Source organism: Spermophilus citellus (genome assembly GCF_964194105.1).
Source record: "Spermophilus citellus genome assembly, chromosome: 9".
Classification (NCBI taxonomy): Eukaryota; Metazoa; Chordata; class Mammalia; order Rodentia; family Sciuridae; genus Spermophilus; species Spermophilus citellus.
Window position 1 is genome coordinate 131,534,759 of NC_138191.1, and position 27,160 is coordinate 131,561,918.

General features: G+C 54.3%; 1 protein-coding gene across 1 annotated transcript; it reads right to left on the reverse strand.

Annotated features, from left to right (window-relative positions):
* DISP3 (dispatched RND transporter family member 3) lies at positions 1 to 27,039 on the reverse strand (the record flags this gene model as incomplete). The annotated part of the gene is made up of 20 exons (XM_081308504.1): positions 1 to 363; positions 817 to 983; positions 1,361 to 1,474; positions 1,888 to 2,047; positions 3,023 to 3,168; positions 3,566 to 3,692; positions 4,480 to 4,652; positions 4,724 to 4,854; positions 6,493 to 6,677; positions 7,609 to 7,745; positions 8,336 to 8,449; positions 10,066 to 10,227; positions 10,862 to 11,023; positions 11,188 to 11,336; positions 11,624 to 11,763; positions 12,777 to 12,937; positions 13,284 to 13,418; positions 14,249 to 14,385; positions 24,798 to 25,017; positions 25,965 to 27,039. 20 exons carry the CDS (start codon positions 27,037 to 27,039, stop codon positions 1 to 3), a joined length of 4,158 nt encoding a protein of 1,385 aa, XP_081164630.1.
* Between the last annotated feature and the right edge of the window lie 121 nt (positions 27,040 to 27,160).

Consider the following 27,160-nt stretch of genomic DNA (forward strand, 5'->3'; position numbering starts at 1 on the left):
CTATAGGGCAGCCCCGCTGGGCAGAGGGATCTTATAGCCACTGTGCAGGAGCACAAGGCAGGTGCCCAGTCCCAGGGCCCCCGCCAACAGGACAGCACCCAGGGCCTTGAGGAAGGAAGTCCTGGTCCGGGTGAAGGAGCCGGGGGCCATGATGCCCAGCAAGGCGGTGCTGACGGTGAGCGTGTACAGGATGGACACGCCCGTGTTGAGCGCCACGATCTTGCCGAATTTGGCGAACGGGGCGATGATGCAGAAGAAGAGGGGCACGGTGGCGATGACCGTGGTGAGGGCGCTGGACACGATGGCCACACCCACATGCCGCACAGCCTCCAACGTCCGCCACTGGCGCTGCGAGCGGGCATCCTGGGGCAGCAGAGTGAGAGGTTGGTCCAAGCACCCGCTGGGGACCTGCCCCACCACCTGTGGGGGTTCCCAGCAGCAGGGCATCCTGGGCACAAGGGCACTCAGGGTGGCTTGGGCACTGGGACAGTAAGGTTGGCAGACTAGGTCCTGGGCAATGGGCACCGGATTGCAATCTTTCCTCTTTAAACCCAAAGTAGTGGATGCACAATGGGGTTAGTTTTACTTATGAATGTCTTCACACCACATAATCCCAGACTGGGTGAAAACAAACCCAAAAACTGCCACGAGGCTCATGGTCCTGGCTCCCAGTGCCCAGGGCAGAGGGCCAGAGACAGGGCGTGGCCTCGAGGTCCTGGCTACATGCCCTGCTCCCAGGCTCAGGTCCTGGGGTGCCAGCTGTGCCGGGGCCTCTGGGCACCACGGTGGGGAGGAGGAGGGCAAGAGGCTGCTCACCTCAGCCTGGTGGGGGGGCAGGTTCTCTCCAGCCAGCAGGTAGCCCTCCACCAGATGGACGCAGTAATCCACGGAGGAGCCCACCAGGATGGACAGGGAGATGGCTTCCACCGCGCCCATTTCCCAGCCACTCCAGTACATGATGGTCACCACCAGGCACACGATGCCTGTGACGGGGGCAGCAAGGTGGGCAGCTGGGACCTGCCCTGCCCACATGGCCCTGGAGGACCCTCAGGGAATAGGGAAGTCTTGGGTGACAGGTGGACAAGGCCAAGGTCAGAGGGGGACACCAGAGGGTACAGGTACAGCAACATGTCCCTGAGCCAAATGCTAACACAGGGGACACCTGGCTCCTCTTGGGCACAGACTTGTGGGGAGACAGTCCCATGAGCCACCAAGGAGAGGGTCTTCTGTTTGGGCTGGGGGTATCGTGAAGCCGTCACTGGGGACACATGACTGAGGCTCAGAGTAGCTTGCTGGCTTCAGGCCACCAGGGAGACCCTGCCTGCTCCGGTCCCTGTGGGCTGGACCCGTGGCCACCTACCTAGGATGCTCAGGAGCACAGGCAGCAGCAGCAGGATGTGGGTGGTGAACACGGCCACCGCGGCCACACAGATGAGCAGGGACAGGGCCAGGCCGTACAGGGCGCTCTGCACCCCTGGAGGTCAGGAAAAGGGCCTCAGCGGCCGTGCAGCGAGGGGCGGGTGGACCCCCATCCCCCACCCCGAGTTCCCTAAGCCTGTGACCTTCCTGAGCTGAGGTGACAGTGGCCTGCCACAGGTGGGAACTGCTCTGGAGTCCATGAGCTCACGCTGCCAGGTCTCAGCACAGGCCTGACTCCTAGAGAGGGCTCACAACTGACAGCTGCCAGTGGACAGGACTGCTATGTGGCCAGATCCCCCAAGCAGGAGGGGACCACACTCTGGCCTGAGGTCAGCAGCCCAGCACCAGCTCATCTGTTCTGCCAGGACTCTGGGCCTGGCTGAGGACGGCAAGACTGTGGCTCGGACAGGACATGTGCCCACTGCCCAGGACGACCCCTGAGGGCCCCTGCCCGGGGGCTGCCCGCACCTATGATCTCCATGAAGATCTGCTTCCAGTGCTCGCAGGTCTGGAAGCCGCGGCGCAGGGCCGAGCCCTCCGGGAAGCTCTGCAGCTGCTGCCGGAGGAAGCCCTCCCAGCGCAGGTAGTCGGAGTGGGTCTGGAAGGAGGACTTGCCCTTGTACGTGGTCTGTGGGGACACGGCTCGTGGGACAGCGGCGGGGCCCGCTCACCTCTCCCAGAGGTGGCCGCCGTGCTCAGTGGCCTCCGGAGTGTGTTGTGTAGGGGTGAACGATGGACGGCCTGGTCCCAAATGAGCTCCCACCAGCCGCAGGACATGGCGCGGTTCAGGGGCAACATGTCCCCACCCCTTCCTCCAGGACCACCTTCTCTTGAGGAGCCTCTGCCGTGAGGCCCCTACACGCGCTGCTCCCTCTCCCCTAGGCCATGCAAGGGCCCGACTCCCCTGGAAAGCCTCCCCTGATGCCCACAATGGGCCTCCTTGGGCTCCCAAGTCCCCACGGTTCCCATCGCAGCCGCGTCACTGTCTGGCAGGCTGCTGGTCTCCGGGCTAGGCTGAGTCTGTGGGGGCAGGAGCAGCCACCTGGCCAGCAGTGGCCAGCTGAGGGGCGCGCCCGGGGTGGTGAGTAAAGAAGGAAAGAAAGGGCCTCCTGCTCTGGAACTTCCCTGTCACCTCACGACCCAGTCATGACCCAGGCCTGCTCACTGCATGAACCAGCCTGCGCTCTGTGTGTGTGTGTGTGTGGGTGCGCGCGCGTGCGCGCAAGAACCTCTGTGGGCAGAGCCACATGATGTCCCGGGGTGACAGAAGCAGGGGAGACATGGGTGGCTGGTTCCCTGGCCTCTAAATTCTTTCTGGGCCACGTGGAGGGTCCAACACCTAGCTGTGGCCCTGACCTTGGCCTCCCACCGTGGCAGAGAGAACACGAGGGAAGTGTGTCCAGTGCGCTCAGCAACGGCAAGTGACATGACCCTGGCTGGTGAGCAGGGAGGGCAGAGAGCTGCTGCAGCCCAGGGGCAGAGGAGGCTCTGAGCGGGACAGGGCACCTGCACCCATGGTACGTGACCTCCAGCCAGGGCCCTGGTCAGAGGCAGCCCTGCTCCAGGCCGCAGTCTGCGGGGCCCAGTGGGGCACCAGGCTCACCGACTCGAAGGCCATGGAGATCCACTGCACGCGGCCCTCCTTGACGCCCACCGCCCCATGGGACAGCTGCCCCGGCAGCAGGTTGGGCTCGGGCAGCTCCCGGCACTCGGGGTGCAGCATTTGCAGGAAGGAGGAGATGCTGTAGCCTGCGGGAGGAGAGGGGGGCTGGGGCCGAGGAGCCGCCCAAGATGCCAGCACCGTCCCCAGGCTCCCAGAGTGGCTGCGACCACACCAGTGCCTTTAGAACTCCTGTGACACACACCTGCCACTGGAGTGGAAAATGACATCGCAGGTTCTCAGGGACAGCCACGCATGACCTCTGCCAGGCAGGTTCTGTCCTGCCACACACTCAGACATACACAGACACACACACACACAGTCACAGTCACACACACAGACACACACGTGAACCCGCACATGCTCCCAGCCACACACATGCTCATCTGCAAAGCACACGAAGGCCCACGCCCGCCCGAGCGCCCCCGTGGACACACTCACACAGACGTGGTCTGCAGAGGCCTCCGGGCTGTCCCGTCCACCCACCTGAGGGCAGGCACTGGGCCCCGCCGGGCTTCACCAGCTCGGGGTTGCCAGCGATGGTCTTGCAGAGGCGACACAGGTGCCCGATTTCCTTGAAGAGGTCAAAGCTGCTGTCGTAGACGACGCTGCCCTTTCCCAAAGAGACAACAGTGGCCGGGCCGCTCAGTGAGACGGAGACTAGGCCCTGACTCTGCTCCCACCCTGCTGCCACTGTCCCTGTAAGGTGGCAACCCTCTGTGGGTCACCTGTTGTCCCCACTGACTGGCTCTGTCCTGCCCCTCTAGCACCTCTGCGTAGCCACTGCCCACCCTGGACTCCATGTTCCCCTGTGTCCTGCTCTTCCTGCTGTGTGCCCAGCCCCTGGCCAGCTCTGCCCTGCTGGGGACACCTGAGCCCAGCAGACGAGCCTCCTGCCTACTTGCGGCCTTGTTCACAACTTTGTTCCTGACCACCCACTGAGTGTGACTCCTAAGGCCAGTGCGTCCCCAGGCCTTTCCACACCATCAGCACTTGAGGCGCAGCCTCGTCCCTCCCCCAGCGTGACCAGTGCCTCCCAAAGCTTCAAGGCCAGAGCAGGATGTTAACATGAGCAAAGGGCGGGGACAGCGTGGCCCAGGGAGCAGACACAGGTGGCCGGAGCTCACCACTGGCTGGCAGGGCTGCTCTCTCCCCAGGAGGCTCCCAGCTTCCCTCATCTCCACTCCAGCCCCCATGGACGCAGGCAGCCAGCCCAACTCCAAAAGTGTGCCTAGATTTTTGGGTGACCCCAAATCTGCCCTGCGGGGTCCCCTGGGGGTCCTTCTGGGGTGGTGAAGCCCAAGGAGCCAGGAGGGTGTGGGGCTAGAGGCCCAGGGCTGGTGCTCCTCTGCTAGCCTGTCGGGGGCCCTGTGGCACCTGCCCAGAGCGGGCCCACCTACCGGGTCTCCAATGACATGGTTGTCCACCTGCCGGGTGTGGTTGAGGCCAATGATGCCAAAGACCACGAAGACCATGGCCCCCGTGTCCACTAGAGGCCGCACTGCCGGCTTCCCGCAGCCCGTGTTCACGCAGGGGTTGAAGCCAAAGGTGGCCGAGAGGCGGGCCTTGGGCACTGTGGACGGGTGGGGGCTGTAAGGGAGGGTGGGCCGGAACTCCCGAGCCCCCTTGAGTCCCCACAAGTACCTCTCTCACTAGGCACGTAGAAGAAGCCCTTGGTTGGCCCATCGGGGCTGGCGCTGAGCAGGCAGCCGGGAGGTGCACCACACACGCGCCCGTGGAAGGGGGGCTTGTGGGACTGGGCAAAGTACAGCTTCCTGTGGAGGCAAGGGAGGCCAGGGCTGAGGCTGGGAAGGCCAGGAGGTCCTGGGAAGGCAAGGCACGCAGGCCATGCCGAGGAGCCAGGAGGCTGCAGGGGACAGGCCTGGGCTCCCTGCAGAACGAGGGCTTGGTCTCAGGTAGACAGAGCCGTGCCCAGGGCCGGGGGAGAGGCCTGTTCTAGCCCTGGCCCTGGTCAAGGCTGAGCTCCCCATGGTGGTGGAGCAGAGTGGCAGCAGCTTCAGACTGTCCAGCAGGGAGCTAAGGGCTCAGGAGGGGCAGGGGCCAGCTGAGTGCCCCTGCTCATCAGCCCCAGATCACCTCAACCTGCAGAGCTGGGAGCCTCAGGTCCCAGGTGAAGGGTGGGCTCCATGGCCAAGAGCTTGCTGGCCACAGACCCGAGGCGGTCCAGCTCTTTCTAGGATGTGTTATGCTCATCCGGGCAGCTGACCCCGGTCATGGCTGAGCATGCAGGGCAAGTCCAGGGAGAACAGGCAGAGGGTCCCCAGCCCCGAGTCAGCAGGTGCCCAGCTAGAAAGGGCCGTGCTGGTCACCCCTTCCCCAGGTAGAGTTTGGCCTGGTGTGGTGCCCACACCCTGGACCACAGCCCGTGGGTCATGGTCACAGTGCAGGGCCAGGTGGCCATCCTCCTCCACGGTGAGTGGGGCTGTTTCTTTCTGAGCATGAGTCACACTTTGTTATGACACTCCTGTCCCTGCCTGGCTCCCACTAGGGTCCCCAAGGGTGGGAGCCACACTGGCCTGTCCCCCGGCCCCCACCCTATCTGGCTCTTGATGGATGACAGCCTCACGGAAGAAATGCAGAATAAATGAACGTGAGGCCGCGTTCAGAACACAGGAATGATGCCCCTGTTGCCCGTGGGGACACGGCCACTGGCAGCCTTCGCAGACAGTGCCTAAGTGTCCCTCAGGTAGCTCCGGCAGACACGCCCTCACCCCATAGTCTGAGGGACACGGGAAATGAGTATTTTCAAATTAAATGCAGACGTAGAGCCCGGACGGGCGCCGTGGACAGGAAGTGCGGGTTCGCCGGGCTGGGTAAGGTGCAGGGGATAAGGCGACAACAAACCCCAAGGGGCCCCTGTGGTACACAGACCTACTCCTGGGGTGGACAGGTCACCTGCCAGACCATGAGACTGCAGATGACCAGGGGCCAGAGAACGAGCCTGGTAGGGCGATCTGGGGGGAGGAGCTGGGAGAGGGGACAGCAGATGCAAAACCCTGAGGTGGGAGAGCCTGGGAGCCTGAGGGGGCCTGCGTCCCGCGGTGTGTGTGTGTGTGTGTGTGTGTGTGTGTGTGTGAGAGAAAGACAGGGAGAGCGGGAGCCCCTGGACACAGTCGCGGCCAGGTCCCCGCGCCCCATCCTGGGCACAGACAGGAACAGGCGTGTGGGAAAGGACAGAGCCTTCCTGCAGCACCTGGTGGCACCGCTCATGTGACCTGGGGGGGATACACAGAGAGAGACAGAGACACAAAGAGAGAAAGAGACAGAGAGAGACAGAGAGAGAAGTGGGAGGAGGTTGGGGGAAGGGAAGGAGGGAGGGAGAGGGAGAAGCGGGTGGACAGGGTGGCGCTGGCCAGCGGGGACGGCTCCTCCACGGGCGGGCGGGGCGTTACCGCGTGTGCTGCTGTTCCTTGGCGGCCACATAGAAGCTGAAGTCAAACTTCCAGCCCCGCCTGGCGTCACAGGCCACGGCCGTCAGCATCCACTTGTGGACGGGGCTCGCGGCCGGGAGCAGCCCTACTGTAGACATACAAGCGGTCAGCTTCTTGGTGAAGTCACCAAAAGGCGCTCTATACACCTAAGCAGTGGATCGACAGAGACAAGACACGTGACTCGGGGAGGCTGCCTGGCCGCTGGCCCGTCCCGCCCGGCTCAGCAGTCTGCCCAGTCCCAGCCCCAGTGGAGGTCAGGCCCTGGGCGCAGGCTCGAGGCCTGGTGAGCCGGCAAAGCGAGCGGTCCTTCCTGTCTGAGCCTCGGTTCTCCCTCCACCAACAGTCACTGAGCTCCCCCCGCAGGCCAGGCTCTGAGGACAGAGCACAGTCCCTGCCCTCCTGGGGCTGGCCCTGAGGAGGGTGTCAGGGCACGAGGCAGAACAGATGCGGGGACAGAGGGCACCCTGAGGAGGGAGGCGGGATGGGCCCTCTGAGGGCACCAAGCCAAACCTGAGCGAGGGCTCGGGAAGTGGCTGCTGGATGAGCTGGGAGGAGAGCCCTCGGGTGGGACAGCAAGGCAGAGCTTGGTGTCAGGGGGCTGGAGGCCTCATCCTCCCAACGGACACAAACCCAATCAGGGGTCACACGTGTGACCATCATGTGGAGCATGGGGTGTGCTGAAGGGGAACGCAGGACATCTGGGTGGGCCCTGGAGACCCCTGGGGTGCTGGAGTGGCTGCCACGCCCTGACTTGTACTGGGTCCTAGGTGCGAGGCTCACACTGCCCGGCCTGACCACAGGGGCCCCTGATAGTGCTGGCTGCTACCTTCTATATCCTCATTGCACAGATGAGGAAACCGAGGCTCAGAGAGGTAAAGTGACTGCCAAGGACACCCAGGCGATGCACGGCAGAGCCAGGACTTGACTCAGGGCTGTGTGGCCCCCACCCTGCAGGTCTCTGCGCAGTCCTGGCTCACGTGGAGCAGTCTCCCCACTCATGCCAGTGCCGTCCCCACGGGCCCCGCCCTCCTGCCAGTGTGGCACCACAGGCCCCTCGGGTCAGGACAGCCAGCTCACCTGGAAGGAGGGCACCTCTCCATCCCCAGGGGCCACGGCCTGCCAGGGCGCGGGCAGGCTGGCGTTGAGGGAGAGCCTGTAGATGGCGGGGTGGCCTTTACTCTTTACTTTGGAGATGTACACGGTGCCCAGGGAGTCTAGGACAAGTGCAGAAGGAAGGGGAGCGAACAGTCACCTGATGGCCCACAGCCATCCCCAGGTGCAGGCTCTGCCCTCCCTACTGGACCACCCACGGCAGTGAGTGGGGTTGGGGTGGCACGGGCCGTGGCGGGCAATGACAGAGGTGATGGTGAAGTGCTGGACTAGGGTGGCCACCCACGGACAGGGCCACAGTGTGAACAGGGGGCCTGGTGCTGGTGACCATGGCGGGAACAGGTGGTGGCAATGTGTGGGGTGACAGAAGCAGACACCCCTGCCCTGCAGGGCTGGTTCCTGCAGTACTGTGTCCCTGCAGGTCCCCTCTGGTGGAGAACCCAGCAGGGAAACACCAGCCTCCAGGGCCCAGTCACCCCACCAACACTCGGGAGGCTGTGGCGACCAGGCAGGGGAGTGGCGGGAGGCCCAGCTCTGGCCTAGGGGAGCCGTGGGCCCGAGTGCGCCCCACACCCCGTCCCCCTCCGCCAAGGAGGACAGAGCTGTGGGAGGATGGAGGCTGAGCTTCGTCTGCTGCCTGTGCAGGGTCCCCAACGCCCGCTCCAGGAAGGCCCCTGCCCTGGCCCCAGCTCACCCTGCGGACTGGCCTCAGGCCGGCTGGCCCAGGGGACCCCAGAGCCCCGCTTCCTTTTCTCCAGGGACGTCCGGATGTTGTTCTGCAGGCTGTGGGGCTTCTCCTGGAACAGACCTGACCCCCACACCGTGTCAGGGACAGCAGGGCCTCCCTGGCTGGCCCAGTGGGTAAAGGGCAGAGGCCGGGATCCTCTGGGGGCCCAGAGCTGGGGGGGTGTCAGGGTCTGAAAGAGACCGGGTGGGGCTGAGGGGAACATCAGACGCAGAACTGTGTCCCTGGGACTGCGCCTGCCTACAGACAGGCCACCGTGAGCTCTGCCCAGCTGCCCGCCCAGAGCCTGGGGAGCAAACACAGCCCCTCCTGAGCTTAGCCGTGCATCTGGCCCAGAAAAGCCCGGCAGCAGGAGCGTGGGAGTGGGGCCAGCAGGGACAACAGCAGGCCACGGGACTGCCACAGGTGCTGTGGACTAGGGTTCTATTTGCTTTAAATGAGAGAAACCTCACGTGTCAGCAGCTGCGTCCCCACAGTGACCCGGGAGGAGAAAGTGGTTCAGGGAGGTTGGTGACCTGGGCAAGTGGCAAGAACCATGCCCCAGAGGCTCTGCCCTGGCTGCCCTCCTCAGCTGAAGCCCCACCTGCGGCCACGTGAAGGGCCACCTGCGGACTGATTGATGAGCCCAGGGGTGGGCAGAGGCCCTGAGGTGGCGGTGAGGTCGTTTTGTGCCCAGGCAGGGCCATGGCACCCAGGGGACTCGGGCAGCACCTCTGAGCTTCAGCTGAATACCTGCCTGTGGCTAGCGCCATGACTGACGGGAAAACAGGTCACCAAGGACACCGCCCTGACTAAACCAAGGTGGCCGGGCACCTGGAGGCGCTCACCCCAGGGTCCTCGCATTTGCTTCTGCTGCCCCAGCAGAGGTTTGACGTTGGGCCGACCTGCCCACCTGGACCTCAGGCTGCCCACCTGTAGGGCGAGGGCCTGGACCAGACCCTCTAAGGCAAGGAGCCCCCGCTCACCCTGACGCCAGCTCCACCACCAGGGGCAGGAGAGGGAAGCCCGGGAGCACCTCGGCCCCAGGGCGTGTGGGCAGTGGTCCCAGCCCACTGGGCCTCACCCTGACAGCGCAGGCTCTATCCGACCCAGCCAGCCCCCTCCCCTCCACACTGTCCCTGGGGCGCTCGGTCAGCAACGTCTTTGCTGGTCTCCCAGCCAGCACTGCCCCCCCGCACTGGCTTCCAGGGACAGTCAGAATGGACTCCAAACTCCCTGCTTCAGCCCACTGCCTGGGCCCAGCCACCCCGGCGGCCTTGGCTCCTACAGCTGCCCCTCCCTGATGTGGCCGCTCCTCCCCAGGCTGGCACTGCCCCTCAGCCCACCCCGCCCAGTCTGGCTGACTCCCCTCCCCGGCCTCCCAGCCCAGGAAGTCCCTCCTCTCCTCAGCCTCAGCTGAGACGTCACCTCCCCGAGGGCCTGGCAGGACACCACACCCAGGGCACCTGCTGTCCCACAAGCTCATGCACACGATCGTGAACACAGGCTCCCGGAGCTCAGGGGCCTGTCCCTCCTGCCCACTGTCTCCTTGGTGCCAATGCATGGCGCCACCCAGGAAGCACATGATGAAATGTGAGGACAGAGGCTGGTGTCACACAGTGACGCGGAACCTGGATCTCACACCTCTTAGGCGACAGTCTGGTGCTGGTGGAGGGTGGCGATGTGCCAGGAGCGCTCACCTGAGCAGGTGATGCAGGAGATGCCCTCGGCGCTCAGGTTGTACTTGAGGTCCAGCAGCACCTGGATGTTGGTGTCCGGCCGGAAGAGCAGGGGGGCGCGGCTGGCGGGGCGGAGGCGGCTGGCGAATACCAGGGACAGGACAAGGATGGAGACGAAGAGCCCTGCGGGAGGGACGCTCCGCTAGGCAGGGCTGGCCCAGCAGCAAGTCCACAGCCAGGCAGCCAAGGGAGCGGGCAAGGCTGTGTGGCAGCCTGCGGGTGACACCTCCTGGGGACTTGTCCCCAGGGCAGGGGCTGTGCCATGTGGAGTCACTGGGTGAGCAGCCGGCCTCCTAGTGTGTCATAGCTCTCGAGGGGCTGGCACACCACCTGACGGCACCTAATTCCAACCTGCTGCTGAAGGTGCGGGCAGGTCAGTGCTGGGTGTGCGCTGAGCGCTCTGGCCTGGGCCTCTGCAGCGACCCTCACAGCCCTAATGGTGTCTCACCAGATGTGTTTCTCATTGTCCAGGACGAAGAGGAAACTGGGGGTCAGGCTGACACAGCCAAAGCCACAGACAGCAGGCGGCAGAGCCGGGGTTCAAGCTCAGCCAAGGCCAGCGTCAGGGTTCTGCACTACTGCCCAGCGCAGGGACCAGCTGTGGCCACAGCGGGGACCAGCCACATTCTGCACAGGCAGGAGAGGCTCAGGGAGGGAGGCTCCGCCCAGACCTCCAACCTCCAGTTCACCTCTGCAGTGGGCTCCTGGGAGCATGTGCTGGGCTGCAGGTGACGCAAGCAGGGGGTGGAGGACTCACCCACGACCACCCAGCGGCTCTTGACGGCGGACCACAGGGCCCAGTGGTTCAGTAGCTCCTGCAGCTGCACCAGGAGCTGGTCCCGGCTGCCCCTGCCAGGGCACGGCTGCAGGCCCTCTGGGGGCACGGACACCAGCGACACATCTCCCAGCTCCAGGGACACTGCCAGGGCAGAGTGGTGGCCTGTCACAGCCTTCTTGGCGTGTACCCCTCCAGGGAGGCCCAGCGTGTGAGGACCCCATGGGCTGCCTCGGCCACTGCCACTGGGACCGGCCTTCCCCACACCATGTGGCCAACGGCCCCTCCCAGGCCTGCACCGCTCTCACCCGGCTCCTCCTCGACGCTCAGCAAGGGGATGTCGTCGTCCAGGTAGGGCATGGGGCCCTGGCCAGGGCTGCCCCCTGCCCGCTCAGGGGTGGCAAACACGTCCCCAGGGAAGTGCAAGGCGCTCTTGTGGCCGCATTTCTGGTGGCAACTATGGGGAGGGCAGGGTGAGGCTTGAGTCCAGAGGCCATGGGCACCCGGGACATGAGCCTGTTCCCTCACGGTAAGGCACCCAGCTCCCGGGTTTTGGTGGGGTGAGCAGTGGGTGACAGTTTGTGTAGACAGCGCTGGGAAAGCCGGCACCAGAGGTGACTAACACAACCTTTGCCCGCTGCCTGGCCCAGGACTGGCATACAGCAGGCGCTCAATGAAGAACCCAAGGCTTTGGAAGATGGAGTGCCGTGTGGTGGCTCTGTAGGCAAGGACACGGCGGCTCACCTGGCCTGGCAGGAGCCCTCCAGGGGCGCCACGTAGAGGCTCCAGAGGCCCAGGGCGGCGGGCATGGTGAAGAGCACGGCCAGCCAGCAGCAGGACACGATCAGCGACATGAACAGGCCGAAGTCATGCACGGCGGGGATCTGGACGGGGCACGGAGGGACACATGCAGAGACACTCAGGCCCGGGCTGCTGGTGGTACGCCAACACTGGCCTTGGGGACATGGAGCTGGCCAAGGGGCTGAGGGCTGGCGAGGTGACGGCAGCTGGTGAAAGCCCTATCCCTGATGGCAGAGGCCCCTGTCCACCTGCAGCCCACTGCCCAGAGAGCCATCGGGACCAGAGGAAGGAGAGGAGCCGAGGAAGATGCGCTGGCCGGGGGAAGGGAAGGGAACATGCCACCCGAGGGAAGCAGGGAGCCCGGGGACAGGAGCCCAGAATCCCACAGGGACCTTCCTGGGCATATGTCAGACGAGCCACGAGAGGCACCTTCACTGCCTTCTCATTCCACTCCCAGAATCATTCACAGTGAGGAACGCGCGGCTCAGAGAGGTTGAGCAACCAGCCCAAGTCACACAGAGCAGGCCTGAAATGGCCCGGCTTGGCTCTCCAGGAGGCCTGGACAATCCCAGGGCACACATGGTGGCCAGATGTGCTCTGCACCTCGGTCACCATGGCTGGGACTGCCTTTTGGGTTCCTTCAGCACTGTGGCCCCAGGCCACCGCTTCCCCCGATCCCCCTCAGGAGCACAGGCCAGAGGGCGCAGCAGCGCCAGGGACGAGGAGGTGGCACAGAGGGTGGGGACAGCCCCAGGCCCAGGTGGCCCCTGTGCGGTGTGGAGGAAGTCCCTTAACCTCTCTGGCCCCAGCCTCTGTCAGGAACTCGGGAGGTGATCACACCTGAGACTTGGGTGACAGGGGAGACCTGCGGGCTCTGCGCACTGTCCTGTGCCCCGGCGAGGCGCAGGCCACCTGTGGCGTCGGATCCAGCCTGTGCTAGGCTTCGGTAGCGGGTCAGGGGTGGATGCGGACTGCAGGGGGCAAGTGCCTTGAGGCCCAGGCTGCATGGTCACACTCAGGCCGGGGTAACACAGAGCTGGGGATAGCCCCGCAGGGGGCCAGGGAGGCTGGGACAGGGATGGGGCAGGTTCCCCACCTGGGAGAAGACGTTGGCCGCGTAGGCGGCGGCCGTGGTCAGGGAGGTGAAGAAGGTGGCCTTGCCGGCCGTCTGGATGGTGTGGACCATGCGCAGCTGTGGGTCCTCCAGGTGGGTGGCCTGGCGGTAGGTATTGATGAACACAAAGACGTCGTCCACACCTGAGGAGGGCGACCGGCTACAGGGCAGGCCCAGGCACCAGCAGCCCCAGCAGCTCCCAGAGCCAGGCCCCAGGGCGGTCTTCTTAGCTTGCAGTAGGCAAAGGCCCACTCGATGCGCCCACCCGGCGGTCCTCCAGATCTCCGCCTCCGTCCCTCGCTTCCAGGGCTCCTGCCAGCCTCGCCTCTTTCTGCCCAGCACCTGCCACCATCCGCCGCCCCTCATATTCTAACCCCCACTTCAGGGCTCTGGGGTTGGGAGGGGGCTTAGAGGCCCCATGGAGGCCAGGCTTGCTGTCCAGGGAGAAGGCCTTGGTGGGGAAGGGACCGAGTTCCCAAGGCCACTTACCAATGCCCACGATCACGAAGGCTGCCACCCCGTTGAGGATGCCCAGGTACTGAATGCCAAAGACCACGTGGTACAGGAAGAGTGCCACCAGGCAGCTGAGGCCGATGCTGGCGATCCCGAAGAAGGACAGGAACACTGGGTGGGCAGGGGGCACACAGGTGAGAGGGACCCTTGCAGAACACGAGCCCTGCTGGCGTCCCTGGCCTGAGCTGCGTCCTGCCTCTGGCCTTCATCCCTGGATGCCCTCACCACCATCTGTTCCCAACAGTCTCAGTGCTCTACGCCCAAGGGTGACTTTGGGTGACTCTGGGTGAGAGGCTGGAGTGCCGGGGGAAGCCACCCGCACAGGCCGGGAGCTGGGGGCTAGTCTTTGCAGAGCTTGTCCCAAGTACTCGCAGAGGGTCACGGGTGTCACGTCCGTGGTGTCTGTGACCACAGGAGCCCAGGCTGGGTGGAGAAGGCCCGGTGTCTGTCGGGCGCCTCACCGCCCAGGCATGTAGCGGGGGCCCAACAACACCACGGCGTGGATGATCACGCACCTCCTCCACCTCCGAGGGCAATTCCCTCCCCTGTCCACTTGGCGGACAGAGCCGGCCATAACAGCAGTAGGCAGGAGCCGGTGAGCATTGGAGGTGGCCGTGCAAATGGGGACAGGGACAAAGGGCAGCTGACTTGGGACAGAAACAGCCTGCAGAATGACCCATGGCCAAGCCCAACACCCCAGACTCCCCAGCACAAGGCTCCCAAGGAGACGGCAGGGGCAAACCTTAACTGCACGACGTCCGGGGTTGGGCCCTCTGCGCCACCTGACCTGCCTCTGGACCTCGGCTGCCTGCCCGGGGTGGCAGGTGGCTTCTGAGCCGGGCACTGGTGCTGACACCCTGGATTCAAGGCCATCCTGGCACCCTTGAGAAGCTCTGGCCAGCAGCACCCTGGGGAGAGGGCCGGCCCGGGGAGACGCCTACCTGAGCAGGAGGTGAGGACGTAGACCAGGGCGGCTATGCAGCTGCTGCTGATGAAGGCCAGCAGCATGTCATTGTTGAAGGTCCTGCGCACCTCGTAGTCAAAGAGGTCTGTGCCCCCGTAGAGCACCTGGACCTTGCTGGGGGAAGGACACGAGAGGACAGATGGGAGGGGATCCAACGTGGTGTGAACCCCAGAAGGACCAGGAGCCGCTGCGTTCCAGGCTTCACCTGGGCTGCACATCGGAATCGCCTGGGGCTTCCAGACTCCCTGCCGTCCAGGCCAGACGCCAAAGAGGTTTGTGAGCTGAGCCGCCAGCATCTGCTAAAGTCTCTCGGCGACTCAGGCACGGCCCAGGCTGGGGACCTCTGTCTACACAGCCAATCACCAACTAGATAGATCCAGATCCGGGGCCACCTTCCAGTCCCCAATCATCCATAGCAAAGCTGACCCTGAAACGGGCAGCTGGACACTCGGTTTCACACGGCTATGCAGCGTATGTTTAACCCATTTCTAATAAGGAAAACCAGGCTGGGCCAACTGTGCTCCAGAGCATCACCACCAGTGACGTCTCACTGGCCAGGAAGGACAGCGGATTCAAGACAACAAGACCCTGAGGAAACACGAGAAGCCAGACCATGGACCTTAGGCAGCACAGGTGTGACCCCGGGAGACAGGGGACAGTGGTTGCCCTGGTTTGCTGTCTTCGGCGGCCTAATTCATGTTGACTGAAAAAATTACAGACTTGATGAAAACTCTCGGATCCAAGAAATTTGAGCAATAGACGCCACAAACCAAAAACTCAGATAAAAGTGCAACACGGCACATCATAACCCATCGCTCAACAACACGGACCAGGAGAAAATTCAAAAAGCACTTGAGAAAAAAGACATGTCACATTCAGAGGAACAAAGATGAGGGTGACAGCCAGCTCCTCACTGGAAACAATAAACTCAGAAACAAGTGCGTCAACATCCCTTCCACAATGGGGACACTCCCAACCCAGGATTCTTTATCCTGCAGGAGATCTATTTCAAAACCAAGGCAAATAAAGACTTTCAGGTGCTCCAAAGATGAAATGGATCTCAGCGCACCCACCCTTCAGAGATGTGAAAGGAGGCTTCAGGCAGGTACACGACAGCGTAAGGAATGTGGGCTACACGAGGAACAAAGGCACCCCAAACGGAAATAACGTGAATAGAAACATGAAGTTTTCTTTTTTTTTAATATTGTTTTTTTTAAGAGAGAGCGAGAGAGATAGAGATAGATAGAGAGAGAATTTTTTAATATTTATTTTTTAGTTATTGGCGGACACAACATCTTTGTTGGTATGTGGTGCTGAGGATCGAACCCGGGCCGCGCGCATGCCAGGCAAGCGCGCTACCGCTTGAGCCACATCCCCAGCCCCGAAGTTTTCTTTTTTAAAAAAATATTTTTTAAAAAATATAATAAATAAAGGTCCAGTTGTTGATGGACCTTTATTTAATTTGCTTATTTATATGAGGTGCTAGGAATCGAACCCCTGCCTCACACATGGGAGGCAAGCACTCTACCGCTGAGCTACAACTCCAGCCCCTGAAATTTTCTTATTGTTTACTCAAGTACCTTTAAAAGATTACTGGCCACTTCCGAGATCACAAGAGAGTGTGAGATTTGTGATATAAGTAACATGTGTGACGATGAGCATGAAGACCAGGAGGGGTGACGGCAGCATATTATCATCATGGGTGATGTTCAGTGTGATGTGGTGCAACAGCACTTGAAGGTACACTGTGATAAGTGAAAGAGGGAGACTATGAATCCTGAAGCAACCACTAAAAGAAGAGTTATGGCTAAAAAGCCAACCAAGGAGATTAAACAGAAACACGGGAAATACTTAGTTTACCCCAAAGAGAAGAAAAGAAAAACAGAGAACAAATGGACAGTTAGGAAAAAATAAGACAGACGTAGGTAAATCCAGATCAATAACTGCATTAACTGTAAGTGGATAAACACATCAATTAAAAGGCACAGACTGACAGGCAGATTTTTAAAAGTGAAGACCAGGCTCCATACAAAAAAAAAAAAATCTACTTTCAACATAAAGATAAACATGTTAAAGCAAAGGGACAGGAAAAAACATACCAGGTTAACATGAAGTTAAAGTGTTTATAGAGTTGAAGTGTTTATATTAATAACAAATGAAGTGAGTTTCAGAGCAAAGAACATTATAAGGGATAAAGAAGGATAATTTTAAAATGAAGATAGGTCAATTCATTTAGAGAATACAATAATCCTACATGTTTCTGCATCTAATAACAGACCTTTAAATACATGAAACAAAAATTCAAAGCTATGAAAAAAGAAATAGATGAATCCACAATTATAGCTGAATACTCCAATACTCCTCTTATAATAATTGCTGGAACAATTAGAAAACCAGTGAGGATTCAGGAGACTTGAACAACACAATCAGCCAACTTGACCTCATTGTCATACACAGAATACTTCATCAAATGATGGAAGAATACATTCTTTTCAAGTGCAAAGGGACCATTTAACAAGACAGATCTTAGAACAGGCCATAAAACAAGAGTCCACAAATATGAAAGGACATGAGTCATACAGAGTATGTTCTCTGACTACAATGGAATTAAATAGAAAAGAGGTATTTGTAAACTAAATAACATATAACACATGGGTCAAACAGAGATGAAGAGGGAAAACAGAAAGTATTTTTAACTGAAATGAAAATTAAAATCAAAATATCAAAATTTGTGGGATATACTAAAATAGTAGTATTTAGGAAAAAATTTATAGCACTAAACAAGTATAGCATAAAAGGAGCCACTAATTGACCCAGTTATCCCACTTCTTGGTATATACCCAAAGGACTTAAAATTAGCATACTATAGTGACACAGCCACATCAATGTTTATAATAGCTCAATTCACAATAGCTAAGCTATGAAACCATAGCTTAGGTGACCTTCAACAGATAAAGGAATAAAGAAAATGTGATTTTATATATATATATATATATATATATATATATACACACACACACACACACACACACACACATACACATATACACACACATACATATATATATCACACATTATATACACATACACATACACAATGGAATATTACTCAGCCATAAAGAAAAATGAAATTATGGCATTTTCCAGTAAATGGATGAAACTGGAGACTATCATGCTAAATGAAATAAGCCAATCCCTCAAAACCAAAAGCTGAATGTTCTGATATATGGGTGTTAACCCACAATGGTTGGGGGGGCGGTTGGAGTTCACTGGATTAGACAAAGAGAAATGAAGGGAAGGGAGAGGGGATGGGGACAGGAACAAGAATAGAATGAACCAGACATAACTTTCCTATGTTCATATATGAATATATAACTGTGTAACTCCACATAAGGTACCAACCACAAGAATGGGAAGTTACACGCCACGTATGCCAAAATACATTCTACTGTCACGTGCATCAAAAGAATAAAAAAAGGAAAATAAGAGAAGTTTCAATCAATTGACCTCAACTCTGTTTTGAAACAGTAGAATAAGAAAAAATTAAATGTAAAGTAAGCAGAAGAAAGGAAATAATAAAGATCTAATCATAAATCAATAAAATAGAAAAACAGGAAAAAAGAGCAAATCAATTTTAAAAAAGATAGTTCTTTGAGAAAGTCAATAAAATTGATTAGCCTCTAGCTAGATAGATCATGGAAAAAGAGAAAAAAACACACATGAAAGAGGCAGTTACACTTCCTATATTATTAAGAAGATAACAAAGAAATGTTAGGAATCACTTTATACCAACAAATTTGCAAATATAAATGAAATGGACATATTTCATGAAGGGCTCAAATCACCAAAGCTCACACACAAAAACACTATCTTGACAGTCTTATATTTTTAAAAACTTTATTTGTATTTTAAAACCTTTCCATAAAGAAAACTGCAGGCCCAGACAGTTCCACTGACAAGTGCTACAAAACCTTTAAGGAAGAAATACTGTCAACTCTCTCTATATAAACTCCCTAATAAAGTAAATAAAGAGAATACTTCCCAACTCATTCTGGAAGGCAAGAAATGCCCTGATACCAGAAATAAGACAAAGATATTACAAAAGAGGACACTCCAACCTCTATCACAAACATAATATATCCATGAACATAGAATACAAATAGAACCTAACATTATATGGCAGATAATATATCCTAACCAAGGGGCCTTATCTCAGGAATAAGCAGTCAATAAATGCAATCCATCATATTAAAAAAGAAGAAATTATGACCATCTCTCTAGATGCAGAAAAAATGTGGGAAAACCTACCAGACCCCCTCCCCCCAAAAAAAAAACTACTAGAAAATTAGGTAGAATGGAACTTCTTAAACCTGAGAAAAAGACACCAGGAAAAAACTCTGCATACTTCTATTAGGAATAAGACAGGGATGTCCACCCTCATCACTTCTGTCCAATGTTGTAATGGAGATGCTAGCCAGTGAAATCAGACAAGAAAAAGGAAAAATGTATCAGAACTGGAAAAGGAGTAGCAAAACTGTCTTTATTAGCAGAAAACATGAATATACATGTAGAAACAACAAAACCAAACCAAAAACCCCTTGAAAATCCTTAGTAGAACAAATAAGCTTAGCAAGGTTACAAAACACAAAAGAAATTATTTATACACACTGAAACGAAAATTAGAAATTGAAATTTAAAAAATATCATTTGCAATAGCATAAAAAATATGAAATGCTTGGGGGTAAATCTGGCAAAAGAAGTCAGCTATATTCTGTTTGTGGGTTTGAACTCTATATTAAGATGTCAGTTCTGCTTCAAATCAATCTGTGCATTATACACAATCATATTCAAGATCCCAGCAAAAACACGTAAACTGATTTTGGAGAAACACATAAACTGATTCCAAAATTCATGTGAAAATGCAAAGGACCTAAAATAATTAAAACAACTTAAAAATGAAGAATATGTTGGGACTAGGGATGTGGCTCAAGCGGTTGCGCGCTCGCCTAGCATATGCGGTATGCTGGGTTCGATCCTCAGCACCACATAAAAATAAAATAAAGATGTTTTGTCCACTGGAAACTAAAAAATTAAAAAATGAAGAATGTGGTTGAAGTACTAACACTAATTTCAAGTCTTGGTACAAAGCTGCAGTAATCAAGACTGTGGTCCAGTGTGTAGATGAAAAAATATAGATTAATCATATATCTATGGACAATAGATTTTTTTTGTCCAAGGTGCAAAAGCAATCAGTGGAGAAAGAACAGTCTTTTCAAAGAATGATTCTGGAACAATCAGATATCCATATAAGATATCCACCTCAATCCATGGTTTGTATATATAAAAATATAAAGATTAACTCAGAACGGAACATCATAATACTAAGCATAAAAGCCACTTTTAAAATGGGCAAAAATTGACCAAAGATAAATAGATGTCAAATAAATACCAGAAGATACCCAAACCACTAGTAAGTAGGGAAATACAGTAAAATGCCACTAGTCATTTAATAAAATAGTTAAAAATTTTTTTACACTGACCATACCAGATTTTCAGGTATGATCAGTGTAAAAAGTTTTTTGTTTTGTTTCATTGTTGTTTTAGATTCCACTGGAGTTTCCACATATATATTCATGTTTTCTGCTAATAAAGACTGTTTTGCTTCTTCTTTTCCAGTTCAGATACATTTATTTCTTTTTCTTTCCTGATTGCACTGGCTAGCATCTCCATTACAACACTGAATAGAAGCACAGGAAAAGATGCAAAACTGAAATTCCATACACTACTGGTAGGAATGTAAAACGGAGCACCCAATTTGGCAAACAATTTGGCAGTTTCTCAAAAAAAAAGCTTACACTTACCATATGATCAGTAATTTCAATCCTAAGTATTTACCTAAGACAAATGAAAATATATGTCCACACAAAGGCTTATACATGAAGGTTCATTGCACCTTTATCTGTAACTCAAATATCCATCAATCGGTCAATGGATAAACAATATATGCCATTTCCATACAAGGGAATACTACTCAGCACTCAAAATAAGCTGTTGATACATGGAAGGCCAAACAAAGCAGCACATACCATGTAACATGTATAGGAAGTTCTAGGAAATGGAGACCACTATATAATTACAGAAAACAGAAAGCGGTGGCCTGAGGTTGGGATGGGGAGGCATGGTGGACCAATCATCAGGACTGCGTGAGAAACATATTTCAAGTGATAAATGAGCTCACTATTTAGATTGCAGGGGAGGTTTTGTGGTAGATACAGGTATCAAAACCAACCAAATTATAAAGCTTAAGTATGTGTAGTTGGTTATATGTCAATTAGACCTCAATGAACTTTTAAGAAATATACCAAAGCCCAGTAGGAAATTTCTCAGGATTACCTACTTTGTTAAGTTAAATAGCTTAGTTGTTAAATCAATCACTTATTTGCTCATACATCAATCTGTACAGCATTTGTAGAGCATTTTCTAAGTGCTAAGTCCTTCCTAGTTGCCAGCTATAAAAAGACATAGGCCCAAACACTTATTCACAAGTAGAAAGAAACAGCTCATGGAAGACCAATGTCTTGCCTAGAACCACAGTGGTCCCCTGTGTCTATGGACTGGCCCCAGCTCACCCCTCCAATAGCAAAATCCAGGGAGGCTCAAGGCTCCTATATAATATGTCATAGTATTTGCATATAATTTACATACATCTTTCTGCATATTTTAAATCATCTCTAGATCACTAACAATACCTAAATCAATGTGAACAATGTGTCAGTAATTTTACTGTATGAAGAAATAATAACAAAAAAGCATATTATATTTGGTGCAGATGCAATTTTTCCCTGAATAATCTCATTCCTCAGCTTGTTGAATCTGAGGCTGCAGAATCTGAGGGTATAGAGGGCCTGCCGTACTAAAATGTCAGATAAAATTCAGATAAAAATCATCTGATGACAGCAAAGCTGCTGAAGGAATAGACAGGAGGAGGGGGGGGCGGGGCTAGACTGCAGAAAGGGAAGAACCTGGAAAAGGCTGAGTGGCTACTTTTACCCTGGAGGCATGTGCTACTTCTGAACATGGGCAGAGGGCTGAAAATCTCGGTTGGAAATCAGATAAATTAGTAGAGCTTTGGGTAAAACCTGCCAGCCAGATGAACACCAGCCAGTGTTGCCTTAGTACTTTTGCTGAAGACAGCGGCTGTCTGGGACATGAGGCTAAAGTACCTAAGCTCAGGAGAAAATGCAGGGTGCTTTGTCCTGTTTTGTTTTCGCAGCTTTGAGAGATAAAAATTAGAGTTTGGAACCAGGGGGAGGGACTTTACAGAACACACTAACTCTCAGTTGAAAAGCCTAGAGAATTTAGGGCCAACTACAGGTAGACTTGAAACACATAGGGCCGTGATCCATTCTTGCTGAACCATTCTTGACTCCATGCAATAACTGTTCTCTGACCAGTGGAGAGAAGGATAAGCTTTCTGTGTGGGAAATAACAACACTTGAACTTATGCATTTTTTTTTTAAACAAAACATCCATCATGTAGTAAAATCACCAGGCTATCCCCAGATAGAAGCCCATGACCAAAAACCAAGTGAAAAAACAGACTGCAGGGCTGGGGTGTGGCTCAGTGGTAAGCGCTCACCCAGCTTGGTGAGGCACTGGGCTCGATCCCCAGCACCACATAAAGTATAAAAAATAAAGACAAATGCTGTACAAATTGATGTGTGAACAATCAATTTTGAACCACCTATAACTAAAAAATAAATATTAAAAAAAAACAGACTGTGGGAACAAATGCATGTGTTACTCATATATTCACATTAGCTGATAAGAACTTTAAAATAACTATAATTAGTGTGTTTAACAACAGAGAGAAAATAAATAAAATATGAAGAACTTCACCAGTGATGTAGACCTGTAACAAAGAATCAAATGCAAATTCTCAACAAAACACAGAATATTAACAGCTTAATAGACGTTAAATGGCAGATTAGAGCCAAGAGAAGACAGGATTAGTGATCTGGAATAACTAAACCAAAGCATAGAAAGAAAAAAATTAGGTGAAACCTAGAAAAGAGCACTGAAGACATGGAACTTAATTAAAAGATGTAGCATTTGTGAAATTAAAGTCATAAAAGGAGAAGTACAGAGAACAAGAGAGAAGCAATGTTTGAAGAAATAATAGCCAGGAAGTTCCTAATACTGTTTACGACAATCAACCTACAGATTCAAGAAGCTCTGAGACCCAAGCAGAAAACTACATCAACATACTTTATAGTAAAATCAATGAAACCAAAGATTAATATAAATCTTAAAACCTAATGGGGAAAAAAGACAATCATTAAAAGGAACGACAAAAAAGATACACAGCCAACTTTCCTGTAGATCTGATGGAAGTCAGACGACAATGGAGTGACATCTTCAAGGTAGCAAAAGAAAATAACTGTCAATTTATAGCGAGACCAGCAAAACGAAAGAAAAATAAAGATGTTTTTAAGATACACAAAAGAGAGAATTTACCACTAGCAAACCCGATCTAAAAGAATACTAAAGAGAGTTTTTCAGACACAAGGAAAATGATCCCAGAGGGAAACATAAAATTGTAGAAAGTAATGAAAAGCAACAGGAAAGGTAACTGTGAATAAATATAAATGAACGCAGATTCTGTAAAATAATGGAATGTCTTATAAAGTTTAAAATGTATACAGAATTTAAAAACGTGACAAAAATGCAAAGGTGAGGAACAACGAAGGTAGTGAAAGTGCGCTAGGACTCTGGTGTTACTGGAGCGTGATCGTCTGCGTGACTCGGTGCTAAGTCAAGGTGCACGCTGTCATCTCTGGGATCACCAATAATAGAATCATAAGAAAAGACTTTGTTAATTGAAAAGAAGACACTAAAATCAAGTCCACAGAGCCCTGGCTGTCCCTCCTGCTATGAAGCTCTACAGGGAGAGGGACTTTTCCCCTAAGGGCAGGGGTAATGCCTTGGCAGAGAAAACAGTTTGTATATAAAATCCTGAAGACGCTTCCTGAGTTAACCCCTCAGCTACCTCTCCTTGGGGCACCTCCATTCCATTCATGTATTCATTCATTCCTCAGATGAATCATCAGTACAGGGTGGCCGACACTGGCAGGGGGCCATTCTTACAGAAATGAGCCAGGCTCACCAAACTCCCACTCTTGTACCAAGACGAACAAATCAGACCTTTCTCAAACTTTTAATGCACAAGTAACAGAAATGATGCAAGTCTGAGGAAGGGCTTGTGATTTCATATTTCTAACAATCCCACAGGTGATGTTAATGTTGCCAACTCAAGGACTGCACTTTGGGTTACAACTAAAACAGAGTGACAAATGCTATAATGAAATTGTAGCTCAGAAAGATGAACTTGCTCATCAAAACTCACAATTAAGTGGAGTAACTGGGATCTGACCGTAAGTGATAACCCCATTAGAGATACCTGTGGAAACAGGTAGAGAGGGCATTTAATCCAGCCTCAGGGAAATGCTACCCAAGTTGGATCTTAATAGAGGAACAGGAGTTTGCCTGGCAAAGAAGAAGGGGGACAGAAAGCTTGTAGTGCAGAAACTGTCATTAAAAACTCAAGGGAGAGGGCTGGAATTAGAAACCAGTATGTGAATCTTACTCCACCACTGATGAACTTTAAATTTTTGGACAACTTACTTGTGCTGTGCCTCAGTTTCCACAACTGTAACATGGAGGTAATCATAAGAGCACTCACCTCATTGGTTTGATGTGAGAATTAAATGAGATGGTGCCTATAAAGGGCTTAGCACAGAGTAAATCCTCAGTGAACATTAGCTCTGATTATTGCAGTAGCTGCTCAATATAATAGATGAGCAACGGAAGGAACAGGATATTTCAGCAGACTGACTCCTCCTGTGCCTGTCCTGTCAGAGCGGGGACTTGGAAGACAGTGGCGTTATTACCCAGCAGGATGTTTCCTGTCTTGGAAGAGAGGGACTTGGCTATATTCCTGGACACACCATCCCAAAGCAAGCACCTTCACACTTGTTAGCGGATCTTTTCCTAATGACCAGGGTAACAGAAATCATAGTCCCCATTTTTATAAGCAGGGACACTGATGCCAAGAGAAATGAAATTACTTGCTCATTATTTCCCTGGGTATTAAAGGCAGAGAGAAATTCCTCATTTGTTAGCCAAGATCTTTCCAGAAAGATCTGTAGCACCATCTCAGGAGAAAAGCAAAATCCAAGCCCTTCAGGGCAAGGGTCCTAGGACTTCCTACTTCTCTCAAAGCTGACCTTTTCACTACCCATCAGCACTAAGTAAGTAAAAGGGTCTTTCACTTGTCAAGAGTGACAGCAAGGCTATACCTGGCCCTACCCCTGATTCGGGAAGAAAGATCTCATGGGAAAAGGTCGTAGAAAAAGAGATCTTGGGGTATCAGTAAGAGGCATATGGAAACCAACTCCCTATCCTCCTTTGGCTCTTCCCTGGTACACACAAGGGCAGGCACACCGGGGTGTGGCTGGACTTCCTACCTAGTAGACTGCTTGGCTAGCATGGCCACATAGGTAACCACGAAGCTCTGAAACTTGGCCCGTTGCTCCTCCCAGCGGTCATCCACCGAGTAGTAGTTGGGCAGGGGTGCTCCAAACAGGATCTCACTGCGCAGGAGGGAGCTCTTCAGGTTGTCTGCAGAGAGGCCCTCATCCACGTACCAGTAGAACTCAGGGTGAGTCATGGCCAGCTCTAGAGAGCCTGCAGGGGCACGATGTGGTGGGGAAGTTCCACAAGTAGCTCCCACCACTCCCACCAGCCCTCCTCACCATCTCACCCCTTTCTTGTTTTATATGTATTTATTTTTTAGTTTTAAGTGAACACAATATCTTTATTTTACATTTATGTGGTACTGAGGATCGAACTCAGTGCCTCAAGTATGCTAGGCGAGCGCCCTGCCACTGAGCCACCAACCCCAGCCCCAATCTCACCCCTTTCTAAAGCGCTGGGAGATCCCACTCAGGCTGCTCAAAGGTCACTAATGGGACAGAGGTATGGTCTAAAGACCTCACAGCATCCCAAGGAGCGCAGCCCCCCAGGCCTGCTCACACACCTCCCACGAAGCTTACCTCTCCATTGCAGTCTGAACCCCACCTAATTCCCAGGCCCGGTCTCTGTGGTCCTCTAATTCTACCATCTAGGGCCTATTCCAAGGTCCTCTCCTAGGGTTCTTCCCTGCCCACACCCACCTTTAAAAGGTACACCCACAACCCTCGTGTGACCCTGCCCCACTATTCCTCAAGTCCCATCCTTAACTTACCTAAAACTAACCTTACCGCAGTCTTCCTCCAACCCCAGCCTGTGTCCTATCTTCCTCTAACCAGATCCCTGGTCCTCCTGCTCCCCAGCAGGCATCCACCTCCCGCACCCCTGCCAGGCTTTCACCCTCTGTGGCCAAACATAACTCCCAACATCGTGCAGTCCAAGTGGGCACCCCAACCTCCCTCTTTGCCTACTTCTCGCACTCCCCTTACCTCCCCTCTCCATGTCCCTCCCGGCCATGCTCCCCTGGCCATGCCCAGCTCCCCTGGCCATGCCCAGCTCTCCTCCTGCAGTGCTCACCACCCAGTCTCCCACAAGCCTCAGAAGTAGTAAACCAGGACCAGGTCCAGGTCCAGGGCCCGGCGCAGCCCGGCCGGAGGGCTCACCCCGGATGTCGGCCAGGTCCTGGCCCATGCCGTCGTAGTAGATCTTGCCGCCCCTCTCGGTGGGGAAGAAGTAGGTCATCAGCGAGCTGGGCGGGGAGCAGTAGGAGTAGGAGCCCAGCGGCAGGTCCTTGAGCACCTCGTGGGGCTTCCAGCAGAACTCCCGGAAGCCCGGGTGGTCCATGATCTTGCGCTCGATCTCATGGATGGTGACCAGCCTCTCGCTGGTGAAGATGTTGCGCTCCGCGTCGCCGCGAGCCAGGAAGATGAGCTCGATGCGCCAGTGCGCGTGGGTCTGGGTGTTGGCGCTCACGTAGGTGCGTGAGTAGTCCCAGCGGGAGGCGCCCCGGCGGGAGCGGCTCTGATTGGCCGCGACGGCCGCGGGGGGCGTGGTGCTAGGCTGGCGTCGTCCATTCGGATCTGGCCGAGGGTCCTTCGGGGCTTCACTCTGGTTGGCTGCCAAATCCGCCAGGGGCGGGGCGTCACGCCGAAGACGCCTGCTCCGATTGGCTGCTGGCTTTTGGGCCGCGGAGGTGTCCCAGGCGGCCGCGGGAACCGAGCGCGGGGCTCTGGCGGCCTGCCGCGAGCGATTGCCGAGATGCAGCTGCTGCAACTGCTCCGAGATGAGGCGTTGAAGCGTCTCAGAGGTGAAGTCAGCCAAGTCGCGCCGGTTGCGTCCCCAGGATCCAAACTGGGACTTGAGTGCCAGAGCGAGGGCGTCAAAACGCTGCGAGGCCTCGTGGTTGCGGATCTCAAAGGCGTTGTAGGAGATGTCGATGTCCAGGGGCGGGTAGTAGAGGAACATGAAGGCTGACAGGGCCATGGGGATGCTGCAGCCCAGGAAGAGCACCAGCCCCGCACAGCACGGGTTGGTGAAGGCCCAGCCCAGGGTACTCCAGAAGCCCGTGGCTGGGGGCCCCGAAGGCAGAGTCCAGCGCCGCCAGCAACACTGCCCCCCTGCCCCAGGACGGGGCCTCGACTTCTGGGCCCTGCTAAAGGCCTCGCCTGCTGCTTCTTCCTCCTCCTGCTCCTCCTCTAGCCACACGTCCTGTAGCAGGGGGTCATCCTCAGAGTCCATAGCCTACAGGAGAGGGAGAGCGTCAGCAGCCTTGGGAGAGGGAGGGGATAGTGCCCTGTGGCGGGATTTGTCCTACCTGGGGTACCAAACCTGCACACTCCTAACCCAATAGTAATACCAT